Source organism: Anarhichas minor, unplaced genomic scaffold, assembly GCF_050575085.1.
Source record: "Anarhichas minor isolate MPS153535 unplaced genomic scaffold, ASM5057508v1 ptg000018l, whole genome shotgun sequence".
Classification (NCBI taxonomy): domain Eukaryota; kingdom Metazoa; phylum Chordata; class Actinopteri; order Perciformes; family Anarhichadidae; genus Anarhichas; species Anarhichas minor.
Genome location: NW_027466464.1, coordinates 9,741,596 through 9,757,027, shown reverse-complemented (window position 1 = coordinate 9,757,027; position 15,432 = coordinate 9,741,596). Strand labels below are relative to the sequence as shown.

Genomic DNA, 15,432 nt, shown 5'->3' with positions numbered 1-15,432 from the left:
AAAGCTTGCCTCGATACTTCCCAACATAGTTTCCTCTTTACGCCAAGAAATGGATTATTTATTAGAGACCTATATGTGTCTAAATAGGAAATGTATTGCAAGGGAGGTCAATGTCAATATAACTTCCGGAAATAGGGTAAACTGCCATCTTTTTTCCCCACGTAGAATTGCACTAGCATCATATTATACACCAAACAAATGTTAGACGTATTGGAAAAATAAATAAACATTTTAAGTCCATTTATGTCCACGTAAAACGCTTTACATGTTTTGCTTTTATTCTGAAATACGGGCTAGACCGGAAGCCGCCTCGCTACTCTCTCTCCGTGACTTGACGCACTTTGGCTGTGGGTCACGCTGCAAATCCAGCCGGATGTTTTTTCGCACGCGCCAGTATGTGATGGTGAAGATTTTGCTCATTTCACCACCGAGGTAAACCGTGCGGCTCCAGGTGACCGGGTGAGTACCGTGTGTAGCGTCCAATGAGCGGGACTCGTTAGCGAGAGGAGCCGCAGGTTGCTGTGGGTGAAAGCTGCAGGGAGGTCGTGACGGTTTTTGGGTTTTGCAGTGACCGTGCACGCCGCTGCGCGCGCTCCCTCCAACATCCATAATATAGTTCAACAGGCAGATCACGGGGATGCTGCTGTGTGGGGCTTCTTTTTAAAAAATCATATATTTTAGATGGTTTTCAAACCAGAGGAAATATAATGTGTGTGCAAGGAGGCCTGATCAATACACAAGCTTCCTCTAGTTCTCTGCTGGATTCATAACGGAGCACTGTAGACCCCTTTCCTCCTCCTCACCCACCTGTCTAGTGTTCATCTGTGTGTCCTCTCTCTCTGACAGCTGTGTCTTTGTTACTCAATGGTTGGTGGTGGCTCCCCGAGGATCATAACAGTAGCAGTCCAGTCAGGGAAGGGGTTGATGTGAGCACGAGCCCCAGCAGCTGTCTTTTTATTCCATCCTCTCTTTTCAACTTCTGTGCATCCTCCCTGACTCTAAACTTGAACTAAACACCCCCCCCCCACACTTCTGTCTTTCTAAGCACTTCCTTGCAAAGAGCTCTTTTGCAAATAGTTTTATGAGCCAGAAAAGATAAAAACTCTTAATTTGATTGTGTTTTTTAAAGATCTGGGTGGTTTAAGAGCTGCAGCAGGGGTTGTTTTCGGCTCTTTTTTTTTTGCGTTTTTGACTGTTGAGTGAGCAGCTTTAAGAAGTCTCTGAGTTTTTTTCACAGTTTCACAGTTTCTAATCAACAATGAAAAAGAACCATTAGTTGGAGCAATAGAGGTCTCTGATAATTGCTCTTTCTCTACTATTGAACCCAACGGCTTCAGTTTGTTTTGTGTGCATTCATCTGTCTCCAGAGAGAAAAACGATCATCCTGCTGCTGCAGTTGTTGGGAGCGGCACATACACCTGTTTGTCAGGACAGATGGTCGACAGAGTGTTCTTCTGTGTGTGTGTGTGTGTGTGTGTGTGTGTGTAGATACCGTGCAGCTGGTCAGCTGTTGTGTCTCCCCCTCATCGGCCTTATCTTTCTGGGCAAAGCTGACTCGGACCACACTCTTATTTAATCAGGCGGTTGCTTTCCTGTTGAGCCACTGAGCTGAGAGAACTCTGAGTTTATTCAGTTTAAGTCGAACAGACGCCTTTTTGTTGGCCTTCCAAGAATCTGCAGGTGAAGCCCGCTATCGTTCAGCAGCTAGTATTTGAGCACAGCTTACTTTTATTGGAACATAAACTGCTTCCTGGCTTTGACCCAGATTCCTTAGTTGTAATAAGGAAATGTGCATGTTCCAGTAGTCTGGATCGTATTGCGCTAAAGTACCTCACTCCAAGCTTTTTAGTGAATTATGCAATGTAGAACTTGTATGTTTATTATATGTATTTGCATCAATGACACTGGTGCAAATAAACATATTATTATCGTACTTTTAGATCATAATAACCGGGACGTGACTTTGTTTTGAAATCATTCAGATTCTGTTGTTTTCACATGAGCTCCATAATCACATAAAAGACAGAATAGGCAAAGATTTGTGCTTCCGAGTCATCTGCCCTAAGTGTGCTGCAACAATGAGGAACAGCTCCCCTCCTCTTCCTCATTGGGACATAAAACTTTTTGATGTCTCTCGCCCCCCCACACACACACTCTCCTCTTTCCTCTTGCACTCTCTTAAAGGCCACGCCAGTCTGTCAGCCAGCCCTGGTCTTTTCTTTCTGTTTGGAGCCCCCCCACCCCCCCATGCCCCAGACAAAGAGCGTAGAGTGACTGTGGTGCTCTGTAGCCAGGTGTTCTCCATTGCTGCCCCGGGCCGTAATAGCATCAGCCCTCACACTGCAGCTGCCCTCCACGGCCTCCCATTGTGTAGCTCTATTGTTCAGCCGCCCACCCCTCGTTGATTCATCGGCCACACAGGGGAATCCCTTTCAGGCCGAGGAGAGTGGTGTGTGTGTGTGTGTGTGTGCTGGTGCATGTTGAGTACGCGTGCCTTGGGGAAACTGGGTGTTGCAGGCATTTGCCCACAGCCACTCCCCCTCCTCTTCCTCCTCCTCCTCCTCCTCCCCCCCTTGTCTCTGCTCCTCATTGTGAGGCCGCTCCTCCCTGATTGGTGGAAGAGCAGCCACTCTCAACGAGGGGAATGGCAGACATTGTTGCTCCATCTGTTCTGCCACTCATTGTCCAACTTGCCTGCTACTGTGTAGTAAAAAAAATAAAAATAAACACACAGCTCCCGACGACACCGGGGAGGACTGAGGCGTTGGTCTGGAGTCGGATGCTGACGAGCGTTCGGCCTCGGATGTAGCTGCTGTGGGAACTTTAGGGCTTGTTTCTCCTCTTGTGTCACCTGCCGTGTTTCTCCAATCTGGTTTTCAAGGATTTAAATGTGTGGAAATGAGCTGATCGACTTCCCTTCCTCCATTGTTCGTTGATCTTTTAAAGCCTGGTAAGTGTGTCTGCCCTCTAGGCATCTTTCTTTTTTTGGCTGATCTCTGTCTTAAGAAAAGAAAGTGGGACTACCTCCGTGAGATGATGCAAAGGGCCGTAGCTGTAACGGTGCTTCATGCGGGACAGGTTGCAGGGCTGCAGCTTCATAAAACACGTTAATGTTGACCTCCCTAAATACTTGACCTAAATTACTGATACGTTTGGAATAAAGAGGAGACGGTGCTCTCTGTGTGATGGTGGTTTTGGGATGTGACATATTGCAGAGGAAAAGATGATGTAGTGTGAGTGTGAACCGTGCGTACCACAGGGCCCCAGTTTTGAGTCATGAGAGTGTGTGTAGCACCGGACTACACCTGCTACTTCAGTCTGCAGCTGTGGCTCTGGTGCTGCAGTTGCTTGAATTTCAAACAGTGTGATCTGTGTTGATATGAAACTTGATGTAGAGGGGAGGGGGGGGGTGTAACAAAAAGCAAGCTTCTTCTTCTTATCTGGGTCACATTAGGCTGGAGGAAGCAAAATAGTGCGCTGGCTAAAGATGTTGTCGTCCTCGGTAAGTGTTTGTGTGTATGCAGCTTTCACATTTGACCGTGTGTGTGTGTGTGTGTGTGTGTGTGTGTGTGTGTGTGTGTCAAAGACTGTCTGTCCTGCTGCGTCTTTATTCCCGCTCTACTGTGTGTGTGTGTGTGTGTGTGTGTGTGTGTGTGTGTGTGTGTGTGTGTGAAGGGGAGACACCAGTTGCGAGTACCACTCAGCAGACATCTGTTGCTCTGCTGCCGGCGGGGAAAGCCTAGCGCGCCATAAAGATGCAGCAACTTATTATTCCCCCCCCCCCCCCCCCCCGCCCCTTTTTTTTTTTTTTTTACAATAACTTTTTCACAGTATCAGCCATGCAGCAACGTACCCGCCAGACAATCCCCTCCGTCTCCCCCCTCTCTCTTTGAACCCAAAACCCTTTACCCCCTCTGTCACCCGCTGCACACACACACACACACACACACACACACACACTTTTTTACACAAAGCTCCCACATACAAAGCGCTGTAAGGACTGTGTTACATATTCATTACTGCCTCCATCAAAGCCAGCAGAGCTGCTGTGTGTGTGTGTGTGTGTGTGTGTGTGTGTGTGTGTGTGTGTGTGTGTGTGTGTGTGGGAGCCGGCCCCGCTGATGTTTGAAAAATGCACCCACTCAGCCTGGAGGTCTGGAGATGGCGCGGTGGGACCGTTAACACTTCTAAGCCTGAATTTGGGTATTACACAAGTCCCTGGATGCATAATTCTGCAGAGCTTGGACCACACCAGAAGACTTTTAAAATCCCAAGACTGGTGTTCAATCAGATCACACATTCGTCAGGCTTTAGTAGTGACTGTTCACATCTCTGCCGTTAAGCAGCTAAAACAACAGGATTATTATAGGATTTGTACAGATTGTAAAAAAAAAAAAAAAAAAGAAGGCAAACTTCTTGAATGTTGAGTGTTAAACACAAGCAGCAAGAACTTGAATAAAACGTAACAATTTTAAGCTATCTGACATATAGATACCAGATACTTGGTGCTTTTGCCACAGTTTGGTACCTAAAGTGAGGGTTTTATAAAAGGATGAGACCCTTGACCGGAGTCGTTGGTGTAATGTCATGTGGACGCAGCGTTGATGCACTGCTCAGGGAATAGTGTGTGTGTGTGGGTGTGTGTGTGGGTGGGTGGGTGCGTGTCAGACCATCAACAGAGTCGTGTGCATATGAAATGTTCCCAATAGCCCCGCTCTCTCCACAGCAGGATGAGTCACTTTGTGAGGCAGACGTGCATGGACACCATCAACGCCCACGTCCGTTGACGCCAAGGTCCCAGTCCTAATCACTCCTGCGGGTCCATTGTTGTCCTTGGTGGCGGGGTGGGTTGCCAGTGCGGCACACTTAAGCCCCTCCCTCCCCCACACCAGATCTTTTTGTTGTGTGTGTGAGGAGGGCGGGCCGCCGGCTGAACGCCACAGCCTCTGTCTTGGCATGTGGATGGAGGGGAGAATGCTTTCAACAGCTGTAGCTTAGCAACAGTAGCTCGGCCGCGTTGCTAGGCAGCCCTTTTTCATAAAATGCGCCCCCCCCCCCCAACCCACCATCTTTAAGTCACTTCCCCTTCCATCATCCGTTTTGTCCAGATAGCATTGGTTTGAGTTGATGTTTGAGTCATGAAGCGCTTTAGGCAACGTCCATCTGCACATTTACATTCGTGGAAATTGTTTGCGCCTGGAAAAGCAATGTTTTTTTGGGGGGGAATACCACATCACCACACCACAGAGTCTAAAACTTGTAGGTGTTAATTTCCTGTACTCTTTCCAGTCAGAATACAGCATAACAGCCCGTAACATATATCCGTTTCCTGATCTCAGATTCACATTCCAGAGTGCTGAACCTTTGACACCGATCAGATTAGCCAAACCAAATCCAATGTTCTTGATGCTTGAATGCAACACGTCGATTGCCTCGGTGGCCTCAGAGCCCCTCTGCGTTTTAATGAGTGACTCCACCACCCCAGTGGGGAGAAGCACATGGACCTTAATTACCAGGTAGAATGTGAGGGGGAAGGGTCCGTCTGCCCCATCCCTAACTGTCCTTTTTTAAACAGATCACCGTCTGTTCCCCCTCAGATTAATGTGCCCTGTAATAACACACTGGGGCCAGACTGGAAAGAAAACGCGGGAGTCCATTAATTAGGGTGAGAGGCCCCATCGGCTCTTTGTGTCAGCCAGTCTGGGCCTCAGCGGTGTCCCCAACTGCCCGAGCATCAGCTCACAGCCAACGTGTTTCTCCGGGAAAACAAAAGCGAGAATAGTTATATTGTTACCCTGATATTAGTTTCAGTATCTCTGCACTTATGTCCCCAGTATTCTCCATCTCCACCGTTTCCCAGGGCCCACTACAGAGTAGATCAAGTGATACTAAGTGGTTTTAACGTGACACAGTCGGGATCATATTTCCTCACGTCTCACTCCCGACCCGTCCTCCTCTCCGTCTCTTTCTTTAGGCACCAATGAGTCGAGCTTTGTGAGAGGGCAGCAGTCGGCCCCGTGTGCTGGATGTCTGTGACAGACCCATGGGCCAGAAGGACCATGTGGAGGCAGGAGCAGGCCACATCCTCGACCTGGGGCTGGATTTGGAGTATCTCCACGTAGCGGGGTCTGACCGGCAGGCTGGCGCCTCTGACGGGCCCCCTGCTATGGAGGAGCAGGGGGAGCGCTCCGGCAACAGCGACACTGCCGATTCCCCTCCCCCTGCTGTGGCGGAAGAAAACGCCGGGTCTGATGCAGAGTGCGAGCCGCCGCCGCCGCCACCATCTTCCAGCGCCGCCCCCGCTGCTGGCACCGACCCGGATGGAGGAGAGGGAGGGTTAACTCAGAGTAAGAACGCCCACCAGCCGCTTTGTCGGACCCAATGTGTGGACTTAGGTACCGAGGGTCCTCCTGAGCCCCCGTCTGAGCCCTCATCAGAGCTTGAACAGGAGCCCTTGTCCGGCTCGCCATGCAAGCACCCACCAGAGCCTCCTTCCAACCCCTCCTCATCAGAGCCGGTGCCCGAGGCCGGCGGTAAGGAGTACCAGGCGAAGCTGGAGTTTGCCCTGAAGCTGGGCTACTCGGAGGAGACGGTGCGACTGGTGCTGTCCAAGCTGGGCCCCGACACCCTCATCAATGACATACTGGGAGAGCTGGTCAAACTGGGCACCAAGTCGGACAGTGAGCAGCCGGCCGGATCATTAGCCTCTACCTCATCTTCGTCGTCGTCCTCTTCCTCTTGTGGCTGTTCTGATCTGCTGGATAGCCAGCGGTCGGACTCGCCCTGTCCGTCAGACTCTCTGAGCGACCAGGACAACCTGCGGCCGGTTGTGGTGGACGGCAGTAATGTAGCCATGAGGTGAGCAGATAGTCCGACACATTACTTATATTATGACAAATTACTGTAAAATGTCCTTCGTTGATTCCATCATGTGCTGAATAACCTTCATTAAATCCCCAAATGTTCATCTTCTATGACCGTCTGCCTCCTCTATGTCTCAGCCATGGCAACAAGGAAGTGTTCTCCTGCCAGGGCATCCAGCTGGCTGTGGATTGGTTCCTAGAGCGTGGCCATCATGACATCACAGTGTTTGTGCCTGCTTGGAGAAAAGAGCAGTCTCGCCCTGACGCCCCGATAACAGGTCAGTGCGAGACTGAGTGACACACACACACACAGAGATGCTTTCAGTTTTCTAAACCTTAACCATGACCCCCCCTTCCCACACAGATCAGGAGATCCTGCGTCGCCTAGAGAAGGAGAAGATCCTGGTCTTCACTCCTTCGCGGCGCGTCCAAGGTCGGCGCGTGGTTTGCTACGACGACCGCTTCATCGTGAAGCTGGCCTATGAGTCAGACGGCATCATCGTCTCCAACGATAACTACCGAGACCTGGCTAATGAGAAGCCCGAGTGGAAGAAGTTCATCGACGAGCGGCTGCTCATGTATTCCTTTGTCAATGACAAGTGAGTAGAGGCGGATTAGTGAGGGGGCCGATTCTGTCAATAAGATAGATCTTGATGACTTGGTGTCAAAACAACTGTGACATTTATGTCTCTAATTTTGGACTCGGAGGTCGTAGTTACACGACACCTTTCACATCTCATTCCCCATTATCATATCTGACATTTAGTCTAACAAATGCCACGAAGGCTGACATTTTCTCTTGGTTTAAAAAGGAGAATTACAGTTGTTTTTATTCTGTCTACTTCCTCCAATTTACCCCGAAACTGAGAGACCTAACATAAAGAATGAGCACCTATTTTTACAATCCCCGTCGTCCTTAACCTAAAAGCCGTATAACTTACTTGTCCTGTCTGATCCTCCCGTCCTGTCTCTCAGATTCATGCCCCCAGATGACCCTCTTGGCCGTCATGGCCCCAGCTTAGACAACTTCCTGAGGAAAAGACCCATCATGCCTGAGCAGAAGAAACAGCCTTGTCCATACGGTGAGAAACGCACAGAAATAACAATACATGTGATAACATCAGGTATGTATTGCAGGTTTTGCATCATGTTCAAACCATGTAATGAAACTGAGACCGTTTGCCTCCAGGAAAGAAGTGCACTTACGGCCACAAGTGTAAGTACTACCACCCAGAAAGAGGAGCTCAGCCTCAGCGCGCTGTGGCTGACGAGCTGCGTGCCAGTGCCAAGACCTGCGTCGCCACAAAGAACCAGGGGGACACCGGCTTGGTGAAGAGCCACAGCGTGCCAGCTGGCAGCATTGAGGCAAGAAAAGGCACCCAAAAAAGGCAGTCGGACCCCAGCATCCGAGCTCTGTCGTACGGCGATGCCGAGGAGAAGCTGGCGAAGGGGAGGGCGGAAAGCCAGAAGAACAGCATGTGTGGCAGCAGCAGCAGTAGCAGTGGGGGTATAAGCATGTCCTCAGCCCCAGGAGGCCCCCCATCCACTTTCAGCCTTCCCCAGGACCAGCAGTCCAGAGCAGTGACCCCCCACAGTCTACCAGCCCCCAGCCATGACCTTTACCCTCACTGTGAGTCTCCAGACTTGAGCTACTACTCAGTGACACGCGCTTACTCCGGCCTGAGCCTCTCCTCCAGACGGAGCCCAGACTGCCGCTTCCCCAACGACACGGACCTGCGTCTGGGCTCCATGGGCTCAGCGGGCTCCGAATGCGGCAGCGAGAGCAGCGCGAGTTGCGGCAGCAGCGCGAGTTGCGGCAGCAGCGCGAGTTGCGGCAGCAGCTGCGACTCGTACAGCGAGAGGCCGTGTCCCGGCTGCCCCCCAGAAACCTTACTGGACGACGGCGTCCATTTCGCTAATCCCCACAGCCGGCTGTATCCCCACCATGCCGCGGCGAACCATGAGCTATGTGGCCTCCATCCTGCCGATTACTCGAGCATGCAGCACAGCCACACATCTAACGCAGGAGTACACAGCTACCACCTGAGTGTGGCGCGCGGACAGAACTGCGCTCACGATCAGCCTCCACCGGAGGCTCCTCCGAAGCGCCCTCTCTACCCGTTGCCCCCTCATCTCCAGCACCAGCCGCTGACCGCTCGCTCCAGCTGCCCGGGCGACTACCACTCTCTGCCCCAGTCCAACCCTCACCCCCCTGGGTCCCCTCTGGGCCGCTGCCTGGCCCCGACGCGAGGAGAGAGTGTGTCAGACTCGCATCTTTATGAACACCTCTCTACGTCGCACCATCGCCACCGGACCAAAGCGTTGCCCAGCTGGGACACGTACTACAGGCAGCCTCTGCTGCCGCCATCCAGGTATGAGCCGTCCGCCTATCAGAGTCTGCCGGACACACGCCAGGCGTCCTGGCACGCCCCTCCCTGGGCACAGGACGGCTACGCCCACCACCACTCCTCCCACCCAGCTCTCCACCCATCGCCGACACACTACTTGAGCCACCCGCCGCCCCAGGCCCACTCTCCCCACCCACCTCATCCATCCAGCACTCCCCTCCCGCCATACCCGTCTCACAGCGCTCACCTCGGAGTGCCCTCCCACGCTGCTCCCTCCTACATGCCGCAGCACCCAGAATCCCCCGCACACAGCCGCTACGGGGACACGAGGGAGAAAGTGTACGTCAACCTGTGTAACATCTTCCCCCCGGAGCTGGTGAGCCGCGTGATGGCCAGGAGCCCCCATATCACAGACCCCCAGCAGCTGGCAGCTGCTATACTTGCAGAGAAAGCCCAAACAGGCTACTGAAGAACGGAGGAAAGCCGAGTCTCCCATTAGAAAGCAGTAGCAGTCATGTAGTCTAGATTTGCATGGTGGAACTTTAAATACTGCAATGCTTTTGGATTGTCTATGAGGAGAGCTTTTTTTTTTTCCTCTCTTCTCATGATGTTAACAAGACAACGCATACTCTGGCGACAACTCAACCTGTAAGAAGTGTAGGCAGATCGTTCCAGACCTGCCCAGTTAGTCGTTTTTTTATTGATCTAGTAGCTTATTATTAAATGTGACTTTCACACGCAGGCATCAAATTCAAAAGGCACTTTTTGTGCTCTGATTGACTTTTCTTGATTTGTTATGTGGCAGATCCACATCTGTAAAACTCCCATCGTCATCACGTGACTCAAAACTACTATTTGGCCACGGTCCGTGTACTATATCAATCTCTTTATGTGTGTTGTGAGGCCATTTGTGGGGCTTTTTCCATGTTGGTTGAAATGGGTGTCTGAAAGGCGGTCGTCTTATTTGAGATGACGTCAGTATTTTGGTCAGAGTTGTAGCTGTAGAGATGGGTGACCCTGTCGTGTGTACCTTAGTTTTAGTAAGGGACCTCTCTCTCTCTCTCTCTCTCTCTCTCTCTCTCTCTCGCTCTCTCTCTCTCTGGCCCTTTTATTTCCGGTCAACTCTAGTATCTGCTACAGACAGAGAACATCTGAACATCAGTAAATCAGACGTGTATGTATTGTAAATATATTTAACAGACTCCCCCTGCTGTGCTTTTGGCTAACAGCGTCTCCGGTTGTCTGTAGCAGATCCCGGCTGAATCCATTTGCTAGACAGAGAAAAACCTTGTTTGATACAAATTGTATCATGAACTACGTCGCTGATGTTATATACAGTACATGGGACGTGTTGATCCGTATCCATCAAACACTCTTGATGTATTGCTATACGATTTAAAATGCATTGACAACAGTTACGTTCCAATCGAGATGCTCCGACTTTTAATCTTGTGGGAATTGCTTTGAGACAATTATTTCAAATATGTTAAGAAACAAGAGGAGTTGTCTGCCTATGTTTAGGTATCGCAGCTTCTTTATTTGCTCTTTTTGGGTTTGAAGCTGGCTTGTTTGCTACCGAAGCTCCATTTATATCCTGTGAGAAATATGCTTTTGGTTCCTGGTTGAAAGTGAACGAGTCTGTTTTTTGGCGGTGAGGTTGGGGTCAGGAAGTGGATGCTTGAAATAATAGAGAATTGACGCATTATCATTAGCTGATCTATTGTTTCTGTTGAATCATGAATTGAGCGGACGGACCCCGACCATGTTTCAGAAGTAAAGTTTTATATTTGGGTCAGTGCCATAAACCATGGTGGCCATTTTGAATGTCTGTAACACTCCACCAAAGCTCTACCTGGAGTATCTGCTGATGTATAAAGCTGTTTTTAAAGAAATCTCAAGAATAACAACTACAACTGTTTACATATCTAATCTGCTCGCTTCTTTCCAGACACAAAGGACAATTATTTAAAAAAAAATGTGGCCACAGTGCATAAATGTAGCTTGAAAAACAACAACATAAACAAAGAAAAAGTTTCAACTTCTCCACACGCAGGAAGCTACCTAAGCCCTGACGTGTTCAAGTGTGTAACCTGCCTGTGGCCTGTTGCATGCTGGGAAAGTAGAAATACCCACACTTCTATTCATAGTACGATATATATTCTGAAAGCTAGTATCGATGAGCTGTTCTTCAGGTAGAGCGCGACCAAAGTGTAACGCAACTTCAAAGTGGCCGCCGAGGAATTAAGAGTGTGCAGAGTGAGCTCGTCACACAGTTCATCACAACGTGTCACATTGTGCAAGTAATGATTAGTTGTACAACAACGCGTGCCGTTGATGAGAGAGAACCTTTGTGTGTATTGAAGAAGCGCCTTCTCTCCGGCCTCCTGGCACTGTGTGTCAGTGTGGCCCCTGAGCGTGGGCCCAAAGTAATGCCTCTTCATGGCATTGTGCTTATGACACATCCAATACTCTGAACTATGTTCAGCTAACTATTATGCATGTTTTTGATTTTGTTTCCGCACGTTTCCTTGTGTTTTTAATTTGTGTACATAGCCGTGTTTGTGTCCTGGAAGCTTTGTCCTGATGTTACTGTGACATGACCGCAGCTGAGACGCCTCTATAGGCTTACTTATACACTTGTTAATGTTTTATTTTACACATCGGTTAGAGTTGATTTCAGGAAAACACACTCCTTTGACACACAGTATAAAGTCAAGAGGGGATAGTATTTGTTTTTTATAAGGCTTGATATTTACTCCATAGGTTCAGGAAGCATGTTTTGGAAAGCATCCCACTTTTCTCCAACATTGTTTGCTCTGGAAGTGCTGAAGATATTCAAGTTCTCGACCGGCCACGACACTAATACAATGAAAACCCTCTGCTTCAAATTACATTTCCATTTTGCCAGTAGAATAATGGTGTAACTAATTGATTATTGTAACATTCTCAACTGTAACTCGTGATTGTTCATTAAAGAGAGTACTGCTACAAAACATGTGATATCCATTTGTATTGTTACAGTTAAGAAAGTCTTGTTTTAAGTGACTGTTGTTTACAATATTTACACTTTAAAAAGAAAATGAATTTAAATATTCTATGTCGAAAACCCCTTACTGTATAATTGTCCTGTAACAGTAATATATTACTCAGTATTATTTTGAGTAATATAAGTATATTTCTTGTGACAGATAATTTACCTAAAAAAGGTATTTTATAATCAAGCACATGGTATTTTTATAGTTGCTGTAGGCCTAAATGATAATTAAATATACTAAGCTCCCACCGGTGAACTCTGACCCGATGACGCATGCGCACACGAGTGACAGCAACTTGAGTGGATCCTCACACGGGAGAAGTTCTCGAGTCCTCTTGAACCTGCTCCATAGAGACGTATGGAGGATAAAGTGAAACAGGAGAGGAAGGAAAACAACATGGAGAACTGGAGTTTATTGTGAGTTATTCTGTCATTATTGGGTTATTTAGTCAGAGGCTGAACGGACACACAAACAAACACGGACAGGTAGCTTCATTTGTAGCTAGCTCAAAGCTAACTTATGCTAACGTCTCTACAGTTGGTACTTTGACTGTTTGGGGTGAATAAACGAATGACGCAGCGGTCAAATTCACCTGAATCATGCGAGACGTAAACAATAGATTATTAAACATGGCGTTTTATATCGATTTTATATACTTTTCGTGTTATTGTCAGAGGAAATCAACGCCACCTGTGGATGCGCAATGAAGTTAGCGCACATGCTCTTGAACTACATCCGGTTGTGATGATCCTGTCTAGTCTGTTTCCGGTTTTATTTTGAAAGTTAATTTATGAATGAAATAAAAAAGACTGACGTTACATCATCAGTTTTTCCTGAGTGATGAAGTTGCTTGTTACATAAATTACACATTTTATTGTTTGTCAATCATATTTATTGATACTGATCACAGAAGAAGTTGTAAACAACTTTGGTGATTTTGTAGTAAAAAGTAAAAATCAAGCTCTTAGAACAAAGTCACGTCCACTTTCCAATAAGATCTTCTACGACATATTTCATGACTTAATTTGATTAGAATTATTTTAAATAGTTAACGACAAAATGAACTGAAAGATAATTTATCAGTGCAAATATCCACTCTTTATTTCATACAACAAGATCTGTTTGAATGTTTGTAACAAGTTTCAACTTGAAATGAATGAAGGACTTTATTTATTCTGTTTCTTCGTAGACGCTTCCAGGAGGTCTGGCGTTGACTCGGTCTGTGGGAACTCTGGAGGAGTCTTCAGGTTTGTCCAAATCCTGCATATCTCTGTCATTGTATCCTTGAATGTGTTGCATGTTCAGTGCTTTTATTTGTCTCACACTTTTAGATGTTTGGCCTCAATGACATCTGGGAAGAAGACGTGATGAAGAGCAACTGAGAGAACATCGTCTCTGTGTTACAGCTCTGAGGTAGGATATTTATTTTCTCATTACCAGCTGCATTGTGTTTAATGTTGTTGAATATTGACAGCATAAGAAATATTTTAAATGTAGTGGCCTCTTTAGCTTCATGAACTTGTTGATATGATCTGTAATGGACATGGACGGTCAGTGTGAAGATCATTATCTCTGATGTCTCCTCAGAATACCTGAAGATGATATTACAGCACATTTAAGGAGCTCATTTTCTTCTTTGTTGGTTCTCAGAGAAAAGACAAAGAGGCGGTGGGGGAGGAGCAGCAGACAGGATGGAGACAATGGAGACAAAGTGTTCAAGGTGAGAGACGGGCCCCAAAAATACCACCGTTCTTCCACATCTGGAAACTGCAAATGACATGATACTTGTATGTGAATGGTTGTGTGTCTGTAATGTGTTTTGTTCGCATCTCTGTCCTTCAGAAAACGCTAGCGGAGCAGCTGGAGAACCTCATGAGAAGCAGCTCAGCCGTCCGAGATCTCAGACAGAGGAAGCTGGACCGAGTCAAAGTAAGGGAACACCAGTGAATCAAAACGTTGTCTTAATACTTTGATTATTGTTTCAGTAAGTAAAGTATGCCATGAATATTTCTGATTAAAGTATGTCATTAAAACTTCATTAAACATATACAAGTGGCCATAAAAATATCTTGATACGGTACGCTTTAAAAGAGAAGTGAAAATATCGTTAAAAATGTACAAGTATAGTATAATATGCCATAACATCTTTTATTGAAATATCATATAGTATGTTATAAAAAATAGTATAGTATTCCATAAACATTCAAATGTCTTTTGTAGTATATCGTAAAAAAAGTCACAAATATCAGTTTGTCATAAAAATGTACTAATAAAGTTTGCACTATGAAAACGTTGATACCGTTGTATTTATTGTTGCAGTAGTAATAATACATGTATGTGATGCATTTTCTAACGTTGTCCTTCTCTTCTTCTCTCCTCAGATGAGTGCAGACTTTCCAGACCAGACCTGAGGACGACGGGGTTTCTTCTCTTCACTGCACAGCAGCAGAAGAAGACGTGGGTCTTCTTCTGCTGCTGTGCGGTTACTCTGAGATCTGAAATAGAGAGTGGATCAAATTTTGAAAATTTGCTGTGCAGCTAAATTTTTAATAAAAACATTTCCATAACCCTCTCCTTTCATTTCTCTGAAAACCCGGGAGGAGACGGACGTCTCGACCCCCGGGGTAGTGGACATTGATGTCCTCACATAGGTGAGGAGCGAACCCGGGTCAGCGCGATCCAAACCGGGAACTGTGTAACCTCACCATCACGTCACTCACGCTTTGACCTCTTCTCTTGGCATATTTGACTTCTTCCTTTGGCTGTTGGACCTCAAAAGTCACTGCACCACATAAGGATTGAACCCACAACCTCCTGTCTTCTAAGCAGTCGTCTATCACCTCGAGTCATCTGATCTGACACTCGTGTCTGGTTCATTGCATATTTGTCTCCTCTGTTTTGACTGGTTGACCTTAACATGTAACGCATTACTGAAGGTACAAACTCATAACCTCCAGTCACTCATAACCCAGCCTCACTTATGTCAAGTCGTACATCTTCATACAATATTTAACTTCCTCATCTTGGGTGTTGGACCTTAAAATTCACCGCGCCACGGGATGGAGCCCACAACCTCCAGACTCCTGATCAGTCCTCTATCACCCTGAGCCATCGGATCTGACACGCTGAGCTGCTGCAGCGTCACACATCCTGCTGCTAAAATAAACCATCACTCTTCTCTATAAA

The 15,432-nt window shown here is 47.3% G+C and overlaps 1 protein-coding gene and 1 long non-coding RNA gene across 2 annotated transcripts; both read left to right on the top strand.

Moving 5' to 3' along the window:
• Positions 1-330: 330 nt before the first annotated feature.
• LOC142953106 (putative ribonuclease ZC3H12C) lies at positions 331-12,193 on the top strand. The gene is made up of 6 exons (XM_076095174.1): positions 331-459; positions 5,975-6,858; positions 7,002-7,141; positions 7,228-7,462; positions 7,839-7,945; positions 8,053-12,193. The coding sequence occupies exons 2-6, from the start codon at positions 6,044-6,046 to the stop codon at positions 9,678-9,680; spliced, it is 2,925 nt and encodes a 974-aa protein (XP_075951289.1). The 5' UTR covers positions 331-459; positions 5,975-6,043; the 3' UTR covers positions 9,681-12,193.
• Positions 12,194-12,530: 337 nt separating this feature from the next.
• LOC142952750 (uncharacterized) lies at positions 12,531-15,432 on the top strand. The gene is made up of 6 exons (XR_012954711.1): positions 12,531-12,662; positions 13,436-13,493; positions 13,578-13,659; positions 13,897-13,966; positions 14,089-14,175; positions 14,628-15,432. It is a non-coding gene; the product is annotated as an uncharacterized LOC142952750 (long non-coding RNA).

Coding starts and splice junctions, on each gene's coding strand:
- LOC142953106 (XM_076095174.1), top strand. CDS start 6,044: ATGGGCCAGAAGGACCATGTGGAGGCAGGAGCAGGCCACATCCTCGAC. Junction 6,859..7,001: donor GGCAGTAATGTAGCCATGAG/GTGAGCAGATAG, acceptor TCTATGTCTCAG/CCATGGCAACAAGGAAGTGT. Junction 7,946..8,052: donor GAAACAGCCTTGTCCATACG/GTGAGAAACGCA, acceptor GTTTGCCTCCAG/GAAAGAAGTGCACTTACGGC.